Source organism: Callospermophilus lateralis, chromosome 10 (genome assembly GCF_048772815.1).
Source record: "Callospermophilus lateralis isolate mCalLat2 chromosome 10, mCalLat2.hap1, whole genome shotgun sequence".
Lineage (NCBI taxonomy): Eukaryota > Metazoa > Chordata > Mammalia > Rodentia > Sciuridae > Callospermophilus > Callospermophilus lateralis.
The window spans coordinates 126,994,528-127,013,760 of record NC_135314.1 but is presented as its reverse complement, the minus strand read 5'-3'; the positions used below and the strand labels follow the sequence as shown (position 1 = coordinate 127,013,760).

At 35.0% G+C, this 19,233-nt stretch overlaps 2 protein-coding genes and 1 pseudogene across 4 annotated transcripts in view; 2 read left to right on the top strand and 1 right to left on the bottom strand.

Annotated features, from left to right (window-relative positions):
* Positions 1-6,247, bottom strand: part of Acad11 (acyl-CoA dehydrogenase family member 11) — an 83,026-nt gene extending 76,779 nt beyond the window's left edge. The window contains exon 1 of the mRNA XM_076866935.2: positions 5,770-6,247. Within this exon, the coding sequence (XP_076723050.1) occupies positions 5,770-5,918 (149 nt within the window). The 5' untranslated portion in view covers positions 5,919-6,247. The remainder of the gene's footprint in view (positions 1-5,769) is intronic.
* On the top strand, positions 949-1,960 carry LOC143408818 (tRNA methyltransferase 10 homolog A pseudogene; annotated as a pseudogene).
* On the top strand, positions 6,100-18,802 carry Uba5 (ubiquitin like modifier activating enzyme 5). 3 transcript variants are annotated; one of them, XM_076866936.2, is made up of 12 exons: positions 6,100-6,835; positions 9,873-9,918; positions 10,034-10,123; positions 11,436-11,545; positions 12,314-12,400; positions 13,145-13,229; positions 13,823-13,927; positions 14,108-14,235; positions 15,213-15,348; positions 15,601-15,676; positions 15,818-15,924; positions 17,508-18,802. In XM_076866936.2, the coding sequence occupies exons 1-12, from the start codon at positions 6,675-6,677 to the stop codon at positions 17,589-17,591; spliced, it is 1,215 nt and encodes a 404-aa protein (XP_076723051.1). In that variant the 5' UTR covers positions 6,100-6,674; the 3' UTR covers positions 17,592-18,802. The 3 variants fall into 3 exon arrangements, with proteins under 3 accessions (XP_076723051.1, XP_076723052.1, XP_076723053.1); XM_076866937.1 differs by lacking the exons at positions 6,100-6,835; positions 9,873-9,918 and having other exon boundaries at positions 10,038-10,118; XM_076866938.1 differs by lacking the exons at positions 6,100-6,835; positions 9,873-9,918; positions 10,034-10,123 and adding an exon at positions 10,160-10,182.
* The last annotated feature ends 431 nt before the right edge of the window (positions 18,803-19,233 follow it).

Genomic DNA, 19,233 nt, shown 5'->3' with positions numbered 1-19,233 from the left:
TTAAACCCATTTCAATCAAACTTTCATTCCTGTATTTGCACTAGAACTACTTTTGCAAGGTCACTGATACAAACCATGATTCTCCTCTCCTCTCTGGCCTCCCCCTTCTCAGATTCCTTTGTAGGTTCCTCTTAATTCTCCAACTTCTTCATATTGGGGTGCTGTGGACTCAATTTCTAAACCTTAGCTTTACAACTCATTTTCTCTTTAATTCTTCAATCTCGTGGCTTAAACACCTTCTCTATGTCCATAACTCTCAAAATTATGTCTAATTCAGACCCAAACCCTGACCTCTAGACTCATATCCAGCTGCTATACATATTCACTTGAATGTCTAAAAGCCATCTTGAAACTTAGCATTCCCAAACTGAGTTCCTGACAGTCCTCCTCTAATCCATTTTTTATTACAGTCACCTCTAATTCAGTTCATGATAACCCCATGCTTATAGCTACCATGGTAAAAATAGAATAATTCTGTCTCTATCTTTTTCTTTCCTATGCCATATCTAATCAGTAAATTCTTCAAGATATACCTTCACCATGACCACTCTTCTCATATTCTACACTTCCATGCTAGTCCACGCCACTAATCTCTCTCTACTGTAACACTGTAATACAGCTGTCTTATGTTCACCCTTGCCTCAGTCAACTCTCAACACAACAAACAGAAATTCTGTTAAAAAAAATAATTGGGGCTGGAGATGTGGCTCAAGCGGTAGTGTGCTCGCCTGGCATGCGTGCGGCCCGGGTTCAATCCTCAGCACCACATACAAACAAAGATGTTGTGTCCGCCGAATACTAAAAAATAAATATTAAAATTCTCTCTCTCTTAAAAAAAATAATCACAAAGCTTCCAAAGGAGGACTTGCCAGCGGTACCAAGAACACACCAGAGGCTTTCTGAATAAACTACCACATTCTCCATCACCTCAGTTTAAAACACCAGATAATGTCATTTAAAATGTCACCAGCATTTATTGAGACTTTTAATGTTGAAAAGAAGCAAGACTTAAGTGAAGATCAGGAAAGAGAGAAACCAAGATCAGATGAAGGGATTGAATCAGTATCTAAATGACAAAATGAAGAAGCTAATAATACAGAAAAACAATGGGAAGAACAATGAGAATTTCTCAAACAAAAGTGGAAAGAAACAAAACTCAATAGAAAGAAATTAGAGAAACTCAATAGAAAGAAATTAGAGAAACAGTGTCATCTGGCATCAAACTCAGATGGAAATAACAGAAAACATGTTGGAAGACATGCTGTTCATAGTACACTCCACCTTATCATCAACTGTAGTTCAGAACTACAGTTCTGATTTGATGGCATGAAAGGACATTAAGAAACTTCATGAGCATATCCAACAATGCTATGCAGAAAACCAACGAGCACTGCATCCTGTGAAGTTTTACCTGACAAGCCATGAAGGCCAACTGAAAAAGAACATAGATGTAAATGACAAAGGACAGACAGGTCAACTGGAAGGATATCTACATCAACCAGAGCATCATAATGAACTCATAATAAAAAGAACCCAATTTTCAGATTCACCCAATATACTAAAGGAATTAGATGAATCAAAGACATAGGTGATTGGAGCATTAGTGGATCACAACCATCATAAGGGATTCACATATAAACAAGCATCAGAATTTGGAAGTGATCAGGTATGGCTCCCCCTTCAAAATTTTGTGAAGAAAAGTTTTGGCAGTTAATCATGCATTTGAGATTATTCTGGGATACCTGGAAACAAGAAACTGGCAAGAAGCATTTTTCACTCTCTTACCCCAAAGGAAAGGAGCTTTTCCCATAGACAAGCAGTCTGCTATGGTTGAAGGTGGATCAGACAGTGATTCCAGTAAGGGAAATACAGCATGAATGAACCAGAGTCACCACATAAAGACAAACAGCAGGATAAGGTACATAGCACAGAATGTACAATGCAATCCACACCACACTAGCATTACCCATAATAAGGAATAATACCACAAACACCAATGTTCTCACTACCTTGAGAAAATTATCACGTCTTTGAAGCCCTCTGTAAATCCTTCCTCTTTAGAATAACTACCATCCTGAATTTTATATTTACCCTTCTTTTGAAGTTTATTTAATTAAACAATATGCTAAATGTACTTTTATTTGTCCATGATTTTTATTCTGTGTTGTGTACAGCTACAGCTGACTCATTTTCACTGCTGTATGGTATTCCATTATATCATTATAGTACAATGTATCCATCTATTTTACTACCAATAAACTTCTTGGGTTTTGGATTTTTGCTATTACAAACTGTGTAGTGAATGGAGTATAATTTCTCATTCTTTTGGTTGTACATGATGTGGTATCTCACCGGTCATATAGTTTTATATATACATTGGGTAATAAAATCTGATTCATTCTTCTATCCTTTCTATCCTTATGCCCCTTCCCTTCCTTCACTCCCTTCTACCTAATCTAAAGCAACTCTATTCTTCCCTAGCCTCCCCACTTACTGTGAATTAGCCATTCACATATCAGAGAAAACATTCAATCTTTGTTTTTTGAGATTGGCTTATTTTGCTTAGTATGATATTCTCCAACTTCATCCATTTACTGCAATAATTTCATTCTTCTTTAAGGTTGATAAATTCTCCATCATATATATCACATTTTATTTACCTATTCATCTGTTGAAAGGTACCTAGGTTGGCTCCATAGTTCAGCTGTTGTGTGTTGAGCTGCTATAAACATTGATATGGCTGTATCACTGTAATATGCTGATTTTAAGTCTTTGAGGTACAAATTGAGAAGTGGTATAGCTGGGTCACATGGTGGTTCCATTCCAAGTTTTCTGAGGAAGCTCCATACTGTTTTCCATAATGGTTACACCAATTTGTAATTCCCACCAGCATTGTATGCGTGTACCTTTTTCCTCACATTCTCGCTCCCCTATGTTTTTTTTTTTTTAAAGAATTTCTTATCTAATTCAAAGGTTTAAAAGGTTATGTCTTCTAAATATTTAGTTTTGTCTTTAACAACCAAGTATACTGTCTACTTGGAGTGTGTGAAGTAGAATAAGGAGTCTAGTTTTAACTTTTTCATATGGATAATAACTATAATTGTCCCAGTATAATTTTGTTAAAGTCTCCCTCCACACTAATTCTCAATGCCAGCACTGTCATATATCAAAGTTCTATAAATATTAAGTATTTTTGTGAAATCTCAAATTCATTGGTCTGTTTATCCAGCTCCATTAATACCATGCTATCTTATTTAAATTTCTGTTTTGTTGTTTTTTAGAAGTGTTTCTGTGATTGTTGACCTTATGCTCTTGCACACAAAATTTAGGATCAATCTTTCAACTTAGAGAAAAAAATTAGAATTTTAAAAAAGAAAATTTTACAATGTTATATTTTTCTAATCATGTACAGACATCTCTGAATTTTAAAAATTCTTTTTAAACATTAAAAAATCCTAATAAACATTTTCTCAACAAAGGTACTGCACATTTTTACTAGATTAATACTAATACATTTAGATTAATATTAATATATAACCCGATATTAAAATTCATACATTAACACACACACTCAAGATTGAATCCCATGTAGTTTGCCACTTAGTTACAACCCCAGACATTTTGTGTATGTGTGTGTGTGTGTGTGTGTGTGTGTGTGTGTTTGTGTGTGTGTGTGGTACTGGGGATTGAACCCATGGCAAGGCAAGCACTCCACCAATTGAGCTATATCCCCAACCCTCCCCAGTCCTTTTTTATTTTTAAGATAAGGCCTAAATTATTGAGGTTGGCTTTAAACTTATAATCCTCCTGCCTTAGCCTTCCAAATAGCAGGGGTTACTAACAGGAGTGTGCCACAGTGCCTGGCTGGTAATTTATATTTTAGATGCTCTTATTAATCATAGCTTTTAGAAAATTCCTTTTTAACTGTTGGTAAAGTACAGAAACACAATGCATTTTTCACTGAACTTTCATAACTATTATCTGTGTAGATTATTACCTTTTTAATCCATGAATGTTTCTAAATGTGTATTTGTTAGCTGTTTTTTTTTTTTTATTAAAGTTTTGGCACTTATTCTCTAAAAATGTGGGTTTTTTCAAAAAAAGATACTTCAGAATTATTGAGGTTTCCATTGTGGCTTAATATGTCTTTAACTGTTATAAAATTTTTCATATGTTCATTTGGTGTGGGATCCAGTTCCATTCATATGTATAAAATCAAGTTCCAAAGTAATTTCTATACCACAACTAATTTTAGTTAATAAGTGTGATTATGGTTTAACATTCAATTTATTTTTTTTAAATTAATTTTTATTGTAGGTTGTTCAAAACATTACATAGTTCTTGATATATCATATTTCACACTTTGATTCAAGTGGGATATGAGCTCCCATTTTTACCCCATATACAGATTGCAGAATCACATCAGTTGCAGAACCATTGATTTACATATTGCCATTCTAGTGTCTGTTGTATTCTGCTGCCTTTCCTATCCTCTACTATCCCCCCTCCCCCCTCCCCTCCTTAACATTCAATTTAATTCAGAATTAGTAACTCTACAATACTAGGTGAATATTATCATTCCTTTTTGTCAAAGCAGGACTTGATGTTCAAAGGGCAATTGATTCAAATTCTTGTGATCAATAGTCATTGAACTTTGACCACTTTAGTTTGTTTACTTCATAAGTCTTCTAGGCCAGAGACTACAGCCATTCTTTATTCCACCTCTCCTTTATTCCCCAATGTCTATCAGGACATGGGGCTTTTAAATTTTTATACCCCAGACTCTCTCTGATTCATCTTCTTTATTTCCATCTTCACTGAATTCAATAGTCAAAGAATATAAACACCAATGATAAAATGCCAGTGTTATTGCAAAGTTTACACCCTTTCACCCACATTACTTCATTTCATTACCAAGGCTAACTAGAATAGGCAAATGTCACAAAAGAAAACTTGTTCTCAAGGTTATGTAATATATTTAAAATTCCCACCTAATAAGTGGCAGATCAAGGTTTTTTTTGGAAGTCAGGAGTCTTTCTATAGTGCCCTGTTTATAAAAATGCAATTTAAAAAAAATTTTTTTTTAGTTGTAGATGAACAGAATACCTTTATTTAGTTTAGTTTTTTTTTTTTTTTTAATGTGGTGCTGGGGATCAAACCCAGTACCTCACGCATGTTAGGCTAGCACTCTACCACTGAGCCACAACCCCAGCCCTAAAAGCACAATTTTAAAATAAAGTTTTAAAAAGTTTAAAACGGTATTCTCTGGATCAGCTCTTCAAGTTTCATTTCCTGGGTTCAGAAACTGAGGCCCAAAGTGGCGCTATAACTTGCCAAGTGAAGACATTAGTAGCTGTTGTAGCCTCCAGGTAGTACCCCTAACTCTGCCCCCAAGAAATATGGCGAATTAGACATAATTACACCGGCTTCTCAAACAAAGGTCTTATGGTTGTGGCACAAAAGGCCAGAGAAAGTAACTGTATTTCTCACTGTACTTCCAGCCTCTACTACTTCAGTGAGTAAGTCCTTGAGTCACATAATTTCAACCTTGAACAAAATTTCCAGTGGGCAATGTTATGGCAAATGTCATGATGCTTTCGGTACTGCCCTCGAATGGGGACCAGCCCAAATTGGAATTGTGGAACAGGCAATAAGCAGTCCCTGCCTGCAGGATGCGTCACTGCAGAAAAAGAAATCGGGATGGGGTAAATTGGAAGGGCCAAAGGAAAGAAAGCATAATGCACAGATCTGTTCCTGCTGCATCGATACCTGTACTGAGTAATGGTCAACGTAGCTCCGGGCTGTGCCCCGAAGCCAGGCAAATGACGGCTTAGGTAAGCATCCAAGGACTTGCAGTCTAACTGGTGCTGGGGCAGCACTTCTGCGGTCTCGGGCTCGTGGGCAGCATCCGTCCCCATGACTGTCGCCGGGCTGCAAGCCAGACTAGGCCCGGACAGGTTCTGGAGTGCCAAGGTTCCCCACAGGCTGCAGCAACTATACTTCAGAACTTGGGGGCGAGGCCGGGTGGGGCCTGGCTCTAGCCAATCACACACCTTAGGGCTCCATTAAGGCGCTAGGCCGGCCCGCTGAATCTGGCGATTTGAGAAATACCGAAAGCACCCCTGTGTGCTCGAATTTTTAAATTTCTGTCAGTACCAGCGTTGGAGGGGCTCGGTTTTAAAGAAAGTAAAACCGTACTTATAGCTGCGAGCGAACAAGGATGTAGGAGTCGCTCCCAGCCGATTTAATGCGCCTGCGTGCGGAAGACCTCTAGGGTCCGGTTCAGAAAAGAGACCGTCAGGGCCTCGAGCCCAGAATTAAAAGATCCGGGTGTTTTCTCTTAGCCACTTAGTTAAAAGGCAACGTCGCCGTCCTCTTGCTCTAGGAACTTATAACCCCAGTCCTGCGGCAGCTTGTTACAGCAGATGTAGCAAAGAAAGAACTCAAAGGGGCGAGTTTTTGCTGAGGGGAGCGATGAGAGCGACGCACCGGAAGCGGTACCTTGGAAGATCTTCGGGAGCCGCGGAAACGTGTCGGTCTTGGAAGCGCCGGGGGCCCTTCGCTCGGTCTGTGGGCGTGGAAGGTGACGGCTATTTGCCCAGCCGAGCAGCGTGGGGCGGCGGCGGCGGCGGCGAAGGCCGGGGCTGGGAGGTTTGGCCGCGGGGGTCCCAGCCATGGCCGAGTCCGTGGAGCGGCTGCAGCAGCGGGTACTGGAACTGGAGCGGGAACTTGCCCAGGAGAGAAGTCGGCGGGCCCTGGGTGACGGCGACGGAGCAGGCGGCCGGGCCCGCATCGAGAAGATGAGCTCAGAGGTGGTGGATTCCAATCCCTACAGGTGACTGCGTCGCGAGTCGGAGGGGGGCGAGGTCCCTGTGGGGTGAAAGGGCGCCCCATCCCGCTAGCTCGGCCTCCCGCCACCCTTTTCCTGGTCTGGGGTCCCGTTCCCAAATGCACAAGGGCACTGTTTAGGGCTGGTCCGAAGATGTTGTTTCTCAGTTTTAAAAACCCAAGCGAGCCTTCCATATGGTACTGCTCCTGCTCTCGCGGCCGACGTGCATTCAGCTTCCTGTAGCTCTTGCCTCTAATTACTCCTCCTCACCTTGCTTAGGATTTAAGAACATTCAGAAGACACCAAACGTAAAGCCCGCCTAGCCTAAACTTGGAGATTCATAAAGGCTTTTCAGTGTAATTTAGATGGAGAAGGGCGAAGGAGTTCCAAGGGTATCTCAGGCCTTTCTGCTTTACAAGACCTGCTGTTCCTCTCCTTTCCTCGGGAAGCTTGTCAGTTCAGTGCAGTGGTTAAGGGTAAGAACTATACAGCCTGGCTAATGGGTTTTCCTCCCATTTTATAGATGAGAGAATCGAAGCTTAGAGGGCTCTCAAGTTTTTATATATAGTATAAGGCCTGAACTGGGGCTGGGGCTGTAACCTCAGTGGTATAGCACATTCCTGAAGCCCTGCCCTCCCCCCGCCCCTTAAAATAATAATGCCCAAAGCCTGAACTGGCATTAGGTTTCACTTAATCCAAAATTCACATGAAACTATCTCCTCTGAAAACAATAAATAGGCCATTAAGTAGTGTGGCTAAAAACTGGGTCGTCTTAACGTGAAATAGAGAAGAGCTCTTGTTATTTTTTTTCCTTTAAAGAACATGAGGGTTTTTTTTTTTTTTGTTGTTGTTGTTGTTGTTGTTTGTGGCATTATAAAGCCTCAGTGGCAGTTTTAAGGTGCACTGTTTTAACTGTATTGGTAAATATTAAGGGTTAATGTTCCAAAACCTTTAGAGATTGAATAAGCATGAAACTGTTATCTCTAATCAGAATGAGTGCAAACTATTCCATTTCTCATATTTCAGTATGTTTGAATTTTACAAATGAACACTTGGAAATTTTCCCTCCAAGATAAAATGCAAAAAAATGTGTATCCTTTTTTTTAAATACTGGGGATTGAATCCAGGGCCTTGTGTATGTGAGGGAGGGCAGGCACTCTACCAACTGAGCTATATATCCCCAGCCCTGGGTCATACATTTAAAGTCATCTTTCAGACATTATTTTTATGAAAGGCCCCATTATCGCGGCCCAAATAATCAAAAACAAAACTTTCAGAACTCAAGTCTAAACATTTAGTACTTTCTATCACGTATATATACCATTTGTTATTAAAACTACTACAGAGGAGATACCTATTGATATCCAGGTTGTTTATTGAAATGAAATTATACATGAAAAGTGGTCAGTCTTGACTTTTTAAATTGTTCATTCAGCTCAAACATTTACTGAGCCCTCCCTTTTATCTCTAGCCATCTTTGGCATTATTTACCTTTTTTATGAGCAGTACACCATGGATGCAAAGTGAAATGCAAAGTCTTTTCCCTCCAGAATTTACTGGATGAGTGTGAGATACATGGAAAAGTAAATATGCAGATATAGTACAGGTTAAAAAATTATGAAAGGGGAAGTACAGGGTAATTGGAAAATATAGGAAATGACTTTGAATGTGTTCAACACCATTTTAATTATATCAAATGATACATAAGAAATATAAAGTCCTTGACCCTCAAAGTTCTTTTGCTTTAGTTGGGAAACTAAATGGATGTGGAATAATGGTCATACAACACAAGTTGTATGAATTGTATGAATTGAATAAGCATGAACTGTTATCTCTAATCAGAATGAATACAAACTATTCTATTTGTCATATTTCAGTATGTTTGAATTTTACAAATGAACACTTGGAAATTTTCTCTCCAAGATAAAATGCAAAGAAATGTGTGTCTTTGTGTGTGTGTGTGGTGCTGGGAATTGAATCCAGGGCCTTGTGTATGTGAGGGAGGCAGGCATATACACATTGTGTATGTGAGCTATATCCCCATATGGTATAGAATATGATGCACATGGAGAAACTGGAGAGACAAGCAGAGGTGTTGATTAGAACACCTAGTTTCAAACCTAAGCTCAGAAACTCAGCTCTAAATATTGTTTGCCAGTTAGCTGACTGTGGGCAGTAAAAAAATTCTGATTTTTTTTTTTTTTTTTTTTTTGGTATTAATTATCCTGGTTTTTTTCCTGGTCTGGGGTCCAGACCAGGGGGGTGGCAATGCATTTTTCTCAGAGGTTATTTGTAAAATTAAGGAGAGCATGAAGATAAAGATGGCAAACCATAGGAACTGACTTTCACTTCTGCCCATTCCCACTAAACAAACAGTAAAATATTTTTAAAAAGGGTAATCCCACATTCAGAAAAAAGAAGGTTTCCATTAATAATTGGGAGGAGAGGAGTGGGTTCCTATACTTGAAGATTATAGTGACACAATTTTGGAAACTTTGATGGATGAAAGATGACTGATTTAACAGATTCAAACAAGTTGAATCTTAGACCTGCATCCTAACTTACACCGCACAATCACCCCAAGAGGCTCAGAAATGGGTACAGGTATTTCTAGAAAGTCTTTTGAAAAAAATAGAACCCAAGAACCCTTACTCCACTGAGGGTAGCTGAGCTAATGCCCCTTCCCCACCAGGAGAAGAAATTGGAGATTTATTTATTGAAGAGAGTAAAATAGAGGGTTTCCACTAATAACTGGGCAGGTATTGATCTCAGCTGCACATTAGAACAGAGAAGTAGCTTTTAAATACATATATAATATTTCACAAGCTACACTAGGAAGGGTACATGAGTGTCTATATTTAAAGCTACTAAGTAATTTAGTCCCATCTGGAAAAAAAAAAAAACAACTAAAAGATTCCTCTTATTTAAAAGAGGAGTAATGATTGAATTTCAGTGTTTATTTTATGTAATGATATATGCCTGTTTATATCACTGTTAACTAATCAATTGTAGCTCTAAAACATTTTCTTTTCTTTGTTTTAAGCCGCCTGATGGCCTTGAAGCGAATGGGAATTGTAAGCGACTATGAGGTATGATAACCCTTTCCAAATTTTTGAAGATAATTTCAGGAAATGAAAATAATTTCTGGTGACAAATTAAATGAAGAACTATTAACCAGAACATATGTAATTTTGCATTTCACAGAAAATCCGTACCTTTGCTGTAGTAATTGTAGGTGTTGGTGGAGTTGGTAGTGTGACGGCTGAAATGCTGACAAGATGTGGCATTGGTAAGGTAAAAATATTTCTCTTTGCCTGTCTTATAGGGAACTCTTCATTCTTGGAGCAAATCAGGTACAAGTTAGGACTTTTTTCCTTACTACTAATGGTCTACTGATTTGTTGTGTATTTATTCAGATTGTTCTTTCCATCCAAAAGATTGAGATATATCCCTATCCAAACAAAAACTGATATTATGATAATTAAACAAGGACTGTTACAGGAACTTTTTTGTTTAGGGTACTATATAAACAATTTGGACTTAGGTGTTTTAGATACAGATATTTAGGGAAGGAAACTATTAAATTGATAAAGTATGAGTGAAACATGGAAACATATATAAATTATTTTATTAAACATAATTTAAATGACAAATAGGCTCTCTATCCTGTGTATTTCTTACTCTTGAATTTGTACTAGAAAATGTTCAGATTTTTTTAATCCATAGTTTTTAAAATTTTTAAAAAATATTTATTTGGATTATGTATAGAAAAGAAAAGTAAACTTATACCAGAATTCAGTCCATCAGTCTTTGATTTATAAAGCCAAGGTCTATGATGTTAGATACATAGTAATTGAATAGATAGGCTTTCCATAATTATATAATTGTGGAAAACCTTTTAGTTTTTCATTTTGATAAGGCAAACATTTTCCCATATAGTTTATCAATACTTTGTAATGTGTTGGTACACCTCAAATTCTTAAAGCGGTTTCAGATTTGGTACTCATTCATCAATACAAAAACACCACCAAAATTTTGATATCTTTCAAGAGGTTTACAAAGGCAGGCCAAAAATTGCTTATAGTCAACTTAAGTACATGTTTGGTGAAGATATTAGAGATTAATGGGGGAGATCTGTGGTTCACAAGTTTGTTATCAGAAGCACTTGAAAAGCTTATGAAAACACAGACTGCCAGACCCTATATTGTGGTTCTGATTCTGTTGGTATCAGTTACATTGTCATTTTAACAACTTCTCAGGTGATCCTAATGATATTCAAGGGACAAACTAAACTTTGAGAATTGCTGGAGTCTTGCTAGTACTCTAAGTCTGGTCCTAAGTAGTAGCCTCAGCATCACCTGGGAGCTTGTTAGAAATGAAGATTTTCAGCCTTTGGGCAAATGCTCTTGTTGCCTTATCTTTAAGATGAGGATAATAGTACTTGTGTATTTAGCTCACATAAGTGTTGAGTGAATTCATATATGGCACCTAATGTCTTAATTAACTAATGTCATCATCAAACTCTTAAAGCAATCAAATGTAAGTCCACTATTTGTTAATTTTAGTTTTTTGGTATGTTTTTCACTGGAATAAATTTTTATTTTAGTTACTCCTCTTTGACTATGACAAAGTAGAACTGGCCAATATGAACAGACTTTTCTTCCAGCCTCATCAAGCAGGACTGAGTAAGGTTCAAGCAGCAGAACATACTTTGAGGTAAATGGAATTACAGTTAAGGACTATATTCAGTGAAATCTTATTTTGTATACTTGGTATGAGTTAACCTAATACATAGTCCTAAATTTTTCTCTATATAAATGCAGATTTTTACTTACTCTTGGACTTGGGTTGACGAACTTTTTCTATATGTGGATAGATGTTACATATTTAAGTCTTTGAGGTCTCTGCAACTGCTGAACTATGGAGTTGTAGTGTGATAATAGCCACAGATAACACAAAAGTGAATAGGCATATCTGTGCTCCAATAAAACTTCATTTTTGGACTCTGGAATTTGAATTTCATCATTTTCATGTCATTAGGTATTATTCCTTTGAATTTTTTCTCAAATGTTTAAAAATTGTTTTTAGCTTGAAGGCTGTACAAAAGCAGGTGGTACACCAGATTTGACCAATGGGCCATAGTGTGTGAACCCCTATACCAAATTGAATATGGGACAAATAAGCTATTTTGTTAGGCTGAGCTGTAGCTACCAGAAGTAGTAAAGATGTAATTCCCAGCACATAGATTGATCCAGGTTGGGTGAGAACATTGTTATAATCCTCACGACAATCTACACTTTTTTTTTTTTTTAACCTAGTTCTTGAAGTAGGAAAAAAAAAAAAAAAGAGGTAGAAGAGGACTTTGGATTTTCTCTGAATAGCTTGAATTCCAGTTCTGTAACTTACATTAAATACTCTTTAGCTCTGTTTTTTCTTACTGTAGCTACTAATAGTCTTTATAATCATTCCCTTTTTTCCTCTTAGGAACATTAATCCTGATGTTCTTTTTGAAGTACATAATTATAATATAACCACAATGGAAAACTTTCAACATTTCATGGATAGAATAAGGTAACATTTTATTTATGAGTATTTTGTAAAATGCCCAGCTCAGTTAAGCAAGTATTTGACAAATCCATTGATTAATTTAGCAAATTGGCAGAATAATATATTTCTGTGTTTATTAAAATAGTAATTTTTATATATTAAAAGGCAGGAGGATTGCAAGTTTGAGGCCAGCCTTAGCAATGTAGTGTGACCCTAAGCAACTTAGGGAGACCCTGTCTCAAAATAAAAAATAAAAAGTGGTAGGGATGTGGCTCCAGGATTAAGTACTCCTGGGTTCAATCCCTGGTACCAAAAATAAACAAATAAATAAATAAACGAAATACTCTGATATTTACAATGATTTAATAAAGGATCCTCAATTTAAATTTTGTGTTCTAGATTATACTTCTCTCTGAAAATAGTTTTCTTCAGAGACTGTCAGAATACCTCCAAAATAATGAATTGTATTCAGTTAGCTTTTATTATATTGATATTTTAGTGAAGCATGAACAAGATTTTTAAAAGCTAATATGGAAACATTTGTGAACAGATTTCATATTTCCTTCATCCTTTACCACAATGGTATCATTGATTTTATATTCAAATAGTTCCTTAATGTTTCATATATATAGGATATTTAACATTAAATACTTATCTATGTTATACTCAAAAATTTAATGAAAGAAGAAAACTGAACAATTAAAGTCTAATTAGAATATATTGTCTATCCTGATATTTTTTCAAATAAAATTTGTTTTCTTTGACTAGTAATGGTGGGTTAGAAGAAGGAAATCCTGTTGATCTAGTTCTTAGCTGTGTGGACAATTTTGAAGCTCGGATGGCAATAAATACAGTGAGTTTTTCTGTTATGCAAGATGTAATACTCATGGATTTATCTATATTCTTTTATGATCTCTAGTGTATGATTAGTATACCATCCCCATCCCAAAAATAATTGTGATTTTGAGCCCCTTTTTTTTTTTTTTGCTTATTTATAATGTTCTCTTTGTCTACTTTTAAAATTTATAGTATTTGTGGGAAGTGTATAGCTTTATTGGCATGACAGACATTTCAAGTATCCCACTCTCTCATGCTTATCAGAAGCAAGACTTTTAACTTTTCAATTAACATTTTAGATTTTTTATTTTTGAAATTTCAGAAAAATAAATTTTTATATTAACCTGGCAAGATGCCTAATAAACTATGGTTTCAGTTAATAAATAGGTATTTATCAATTCTTTAATACTGATAGTTTATTCTTTATATAAATATGGTAATTGCCAATGCATTCAGTTGTTTGCAGCTTCACTCCTTTTTTTCTTGAAAATTAATTTTTAGAAACCCTTGGTGATTCATTGAGTAAGCTATAACAGTTCACAACAAGAATTTATAGTAAATTATTTGCTTTTTTGTTTTCTTCCTTATTTTCACTTATTTCTATTTAAGGCCTGTAATGAACTTGGACAAACATGGATGGAATCTGGGGTCAGTGAAAATGCAGTTTCGGGGCATATACAGCTTATAATTCCTGGAGAATCTGCTTGTTTTGCGGTATGCATTATTTGTCTAAGATCTTTTTACATTGTTAGTATCTAGAATCCTTAGGGGAATTGAAAATGTATTATAATTCAAAGAAAAAACAAACTTGAATCTAATGGAATGCCATTTGAAACAGTTCATATTTTTCCTTCTTTCTTTTAAAATTGTTTGCCTTTATTCTTTTTCATGCAGTGTGCACCACCACTTGTAGTTGCTGCAAATATTGATGAAAAGACTCTTAAACGAGAAGGCGTTTGTGCAGCCAGTCTTCCTACCACTATGGGAGTGGTGGCGGGGATCTTGGTACAAAATGTGTTAAAGTAAGTGAGGGCTAATTTTTTTGAATAGTTTTATATGCTTTTGATAAATATATTTTGTGAAGATTTCAGAAATTGAAATTATCAGTCAAGTTTTTAATTATTAAAATATTAGTTTTAAATATATTTTTATTTTATATATGTATATATGTACTTTTAATCCATGTATATTTACATTAATTTGAATACATTAACATAACATTAATACGTGTGTGTATGAATATCCATTACTCTGATAAGCAAAAAATGCATATTTCATTTTAAATTTTATTCATTTGTTTAAAAAAAGTTAGGCACATACATTTCTGTGAGTTATCTTTTAATATCCTTTTCCCTGTTTTTGTCTTGTTGTATATTGAAAACAAGCATTTGCAAATATTTTTCCTTTTATTCCTTTTGTTTTATACATGATTTTTCTTCTATACAGAAGATTTTAAAGGGAATCACATTTGATGGGCAGAGGAACACAAAAGAACTTTATGGGTTATTGGAAATACTCTGTATCTTGATCTGGTAGTATTTACATGAAGACATAAAATATTTTATTGTACTGTACATTCACAATTGTGTACTTCACAGTAAATTATATACAAATTTTAATTAATTATATTTAATACCATGTCTCAAGATTTTAAAAAACACTTCTCTTACATTTTGATATCTCTGAAATCAGTATGTGTCTTAAAATTCAAAAACTGTATAAAATGCCAGCATTTTATTTTTAGTAGAGGTTCAAAAACTAATAGTGCATTCTTTAGGTGATGAAATGGAGTAATCTTTTCTTTCCTTCATTAATTAAGCAAATATTCAAGCATCTACTTACAAAATAGGCTCTGTCAACAAGATAGAAAATTTCTGTTTCTGAGTTGCTTGTTAGAAAAATCATTACAAACTCCAAAGTCATTTCTAAAAAATTCACTTACTTTCTTTTAGTACTTTTTATGGGTTTTTCTTCCTTTAATACTATTTTGTTTTTCTAGGTTTTTATTAAATTTTGGTACTGTTAGTTTTTACCTTGGATACAATGCAATGCAAGATTTTTTTCCTACTATGTCCATGAAGCCAAATCCTCAATGCGATGATAAAAATTGCAGGAAGCAGCAGGAAGAATACAAGGTATATGTCAAATCTGTCAGAATGTCTGAGGAATCTTATTGCATAGGATAGTAACTTAAACAGTCAAACAAAAGGAACAGATTTGGATTCTGGAGTTTTATAGTTTTAATTTTATAATTTTATTTTATTCATCGTATTTATTAAAAATAAAAATCCTTTCTTGTTTGTGATACCATAAAACCCTATCTGAATTCTTAATGCTTCAGAGAACTGATAGTGATTGAAAACACTGGTATTATTTGATTTCTACAGAAAAAGGTGGCATTATTGCCCAAACCGGAGGCTGTTCAAGAAGAAGAAGAGATAATACATGAGGATAATGAGTGGGGTAGGAATTCTTTTATAAATTGAAGACATAACATCCAACAAAATCTTCTGTAGTAGAGAATATAAGGTTACACACATTTTGAATAATTATTGCTTATGAAGTTTCTTCAGAACTGTTACAGAATCTATTTTAATTCAACAGGTATTGAGCTAGTATCTGAGGTTTCAGAAGAGGAATTGAAAAATTCTTCAGGTCCAGTTCCCGACTTACCTGAAGGAATTACAGTGGCATATACAATTCCAAAAAAGGTACTTTTAAAATCTGATTTATCCATAAGTAAATATCAGATAAAATGTATATATATCTTCTTTTATCTTATTCTATTTGGTAATGCCAATACAATAATTCCTGTTTTGGGTATTTTACACCATAGGCATTAAGATGTGAGAAAGAAGTATTCAGTGTTAAAATGGAGTTGTGCACAGCCCATGTTAAACTTTGAAAACACTGACATAAAATGGTTTCATTTACTCATTTATAGGTCATGCATAATATATTTTGATTAAATGAAAATATGATTTTTGTATAGTTAGAGCTTTAGCCACAGTACCATTTAAAAATACTTCAGTAGACAGTCTAAGTACATTTCTCTACAGAAGACATTCAAATGACCAACATAAATATGAAAAATTGCTCAACATCATTAAACATCAGGGTAATGCAAATCAGAACCACAATGAGTTATCACCTCATTTCAGTTAGAATGGCTGTTATCAAAAAGATAACAAACGCTCAAAAGGATGTGCAGAAAACAGAACCTTTACTATTGGTGGAGATATAAATTAGTAGATGCATATGGAAAATGACATGAAGTTCCTCAAAAATTAAAAGTAGAACAGTTTTAAAAATAGAATGTTTGTGGAACAGCAGTTTCACTACTGGGTATATATATAAAGACATGAAATCTTATGTTGAAGAGACATATATACCTCCATATTTATTGCAGCATTGTTGACAGTAGTTAAGAAATGAACTCCAGTTGTTTATTGACTGATTAATGGATAAAGAAAAGTAAGGCGTATATATACTGTGGAACACTATTCAGTCATAAAGGATATTTTTGTTATTTGTGACAACATGGATGGAACTGGGGGTCATTATGTTTAGTGAAATAAACCAGGCACAGAAAGACAGCTATGTCACTCATGTAGAATCTTAAAAACTTGATCTTGTATATATTGAGAATTAAATAGTGCTTACCAGAGGCTGGGGGAGAAATAGGGGAAGTTGGTCAATAGCTACTGAGTTATTGTTGGAGAGTCGAAATAAGTTCTGGTATTCTGTTTCACAAGCATTACTTAGATAATGTTTTGTACTCTGTAGTTCAGAAAACTAAAAGAAATGATTTTTTAAATGTTTTTACCACAAAGAAATGATAAGTGTTTGAGGAGATAGATAAGCAAACCCCGATTATATCGTATATACATGTGTCAAAACATCACATGGTACCTCATAAATACATATAATTTTTAGGTCAATTAAAATATATGCTTGAGATATCAAGAATACGAAAATTACTGCCTCAAATCAAATGCTGGTGGGGAAAGTAAAGGACTGTCCTAAAAATTGCAAAGCATGGGCTGGGACTATAACTCAGTGACAGAGCGCTTGCCTAGCATGTGTGAGGCACTGGGCTTGATCTTTAGCATCAGATAAAAATAAAGGTATTCTACAACTACCAAAAAAAAAAAAAAGATTCTTTAAAATTACAAGCCATATTTATTAGAGGAAATTAATAAACTTGTTGAGCATGGTTAAAGCTTACTGATTCCTAAGCATAAAGAATTCAGTAAGGCTATTTTTTCACTGTATTTTCCTCATTTGTTGACAGCAAGACGACTGTGTACCTGAAGTAACAGTAGAAGATTCTGGAGAAAGCTTGGAAGATCTCATGGCCAAGATGAAGAATATATAGATTATGGACTGGCATATATTTTACTTTTTCTGTGTTTAAGCCTATTCTCTTGAAATTAAAAAAAATTCAAAACTGATAAAACTTAGGGCAAGATTAATTGATGTATGTAAAATTGTTATACTTTATGAAAATACTGTAGTTGTTGCTCTTTGCTCCCCTTCCCAACTAAATCTAATAGCTGTCCTAAAAGGTTTGCCTTCAGAGTACTATTGTAGCATAGCCACCAAAATATCTTGGCCTTTTGAAGGTTGGGGAAGGACCAATCTGATTCTATAGTCTTTATTTCTTTCTAGTAATCCCTTGTGGTCTGTGTAAAGGACATAGACAATAAAGTAATACAAACAAAAAGACAGGTGCCGCCTATTGATCAGAGCTGGCAAGTGTCTGTCACTGTGTTTGGTTCTTACAAGAAAATTGCCCAGAATTACTATCTTGACCAACAGTGATTTTTAAATACTTAACCCATAAAATGAAATCATCCTCTCCAGTGTTTTGGGGTTTAATACAAGCTGCAGTGTAATCATTGGAGAAGTTTAAAAGTTGTGAATTATATACTCCAAACAAGACAAAAGGCAAGTAAATGGAACCTTTCTTCAAGGGTAGGTGGATAAAAAGGTACTTTCAGGAAAGTCAAATTTTATTTTATTCTGCACTGACCATGGAAAAGAAATCATTGTTATTTATGGCATATATATCTGGAGTTTCTGCACTTTATTGGAAAACAAGGCATAAATTTAGACTGACATCCACATTATACCTACAAAATAGGCTACTTCCAAATATTTCATTTAAATTTGATACTTAAGGTAGTGAGATATTAACAAGGGTTGTCCTGGCCAGTAAATATGAAAGAAGAGTTTTAAATTACCTCCATAATGACTAATATATACTGCTTCCTTGGAGGAGGCTCATTTCCTGATTGTGACTACTAAATTGTAAATTGATATAAACTGGTTTTCTCTGGAGTTACATACAAATAGCAAAGTTTTAGCATGGTTGGAGTACATTCTCAATAGTTTGGAGACCAATAAACAACATGCAGGTGTAACCATTGCCAGTAGGCTGTTACTATGCTAATATCTTATTTTGATGATTGTTCCTTTGAAGATATGAATGTCCAGGTTGTATCTACAGGGGGAAAATGTTAGTAAAAAGTTAAAAGTACATTCCCTACTTGTAAAATAAAGTTCTAAAAACTGATTTCAGAAATATATTCAGTATATTAGTTTTGCGATTCTGGAATTACTCTGTGATTTTCATGTTTATAGTAAAATGAGGAAATAGGAGGATAGTTTTTTTAAAAATATTTTTTAGTTATAGATGGATGCAATATCTTTATTTCATTTATTCATTTTTTTTATGTGGTGCTGAACCCAGTGCCTCAAATGTGCGAGGCAAGCGCTCTGCCATTGAGCCATGACCCCAGCCCCAGGAGGATGGTTTTTCTAGCCTTAAAACTTTCTTATGTTGCCTTGGTGAGTCTTTTACCGTTAAAAAAAAAAAAAAAAAAATGCATTGAATTATAAAATAGCTCTTCTAGTTACTAAAGATGTTTTGGATTTTTAAAATGTGGTCTTTCTACAATAATTCTGCTTCAGAAACTGGTACATAAATTTGGTAAGGTCTTACTTATAAATTACTA

What these genes read in the sequence shown, in the direction of transcription:
- Uba5 (XM_076866936.2), top strand. Translation starts at nt 6,675, where the DNA reads ATGGCCGAGTCCGTGGAGCGGCTGCAGCAGCGGGTACTGGAACTGGAG. An exon ending in GTGGATTCCAATCCCTACAG is followed by an intron (nt 6,836 to 9,872) that starts GTGACTGCGTCG and finishes CTTTGTTTTAAG; the next exon opens with CCGCCTGATGGCCTTGAAGC. An exon ending in GAGAATCTGCTTGTTTTGCG is followed by an intron (nt 13,928 to 14,107) that starts GTATGCATTATT and finishes TTTTTCATGCAG; the next exon opens with TGTGCACCACCACTTGTAGT.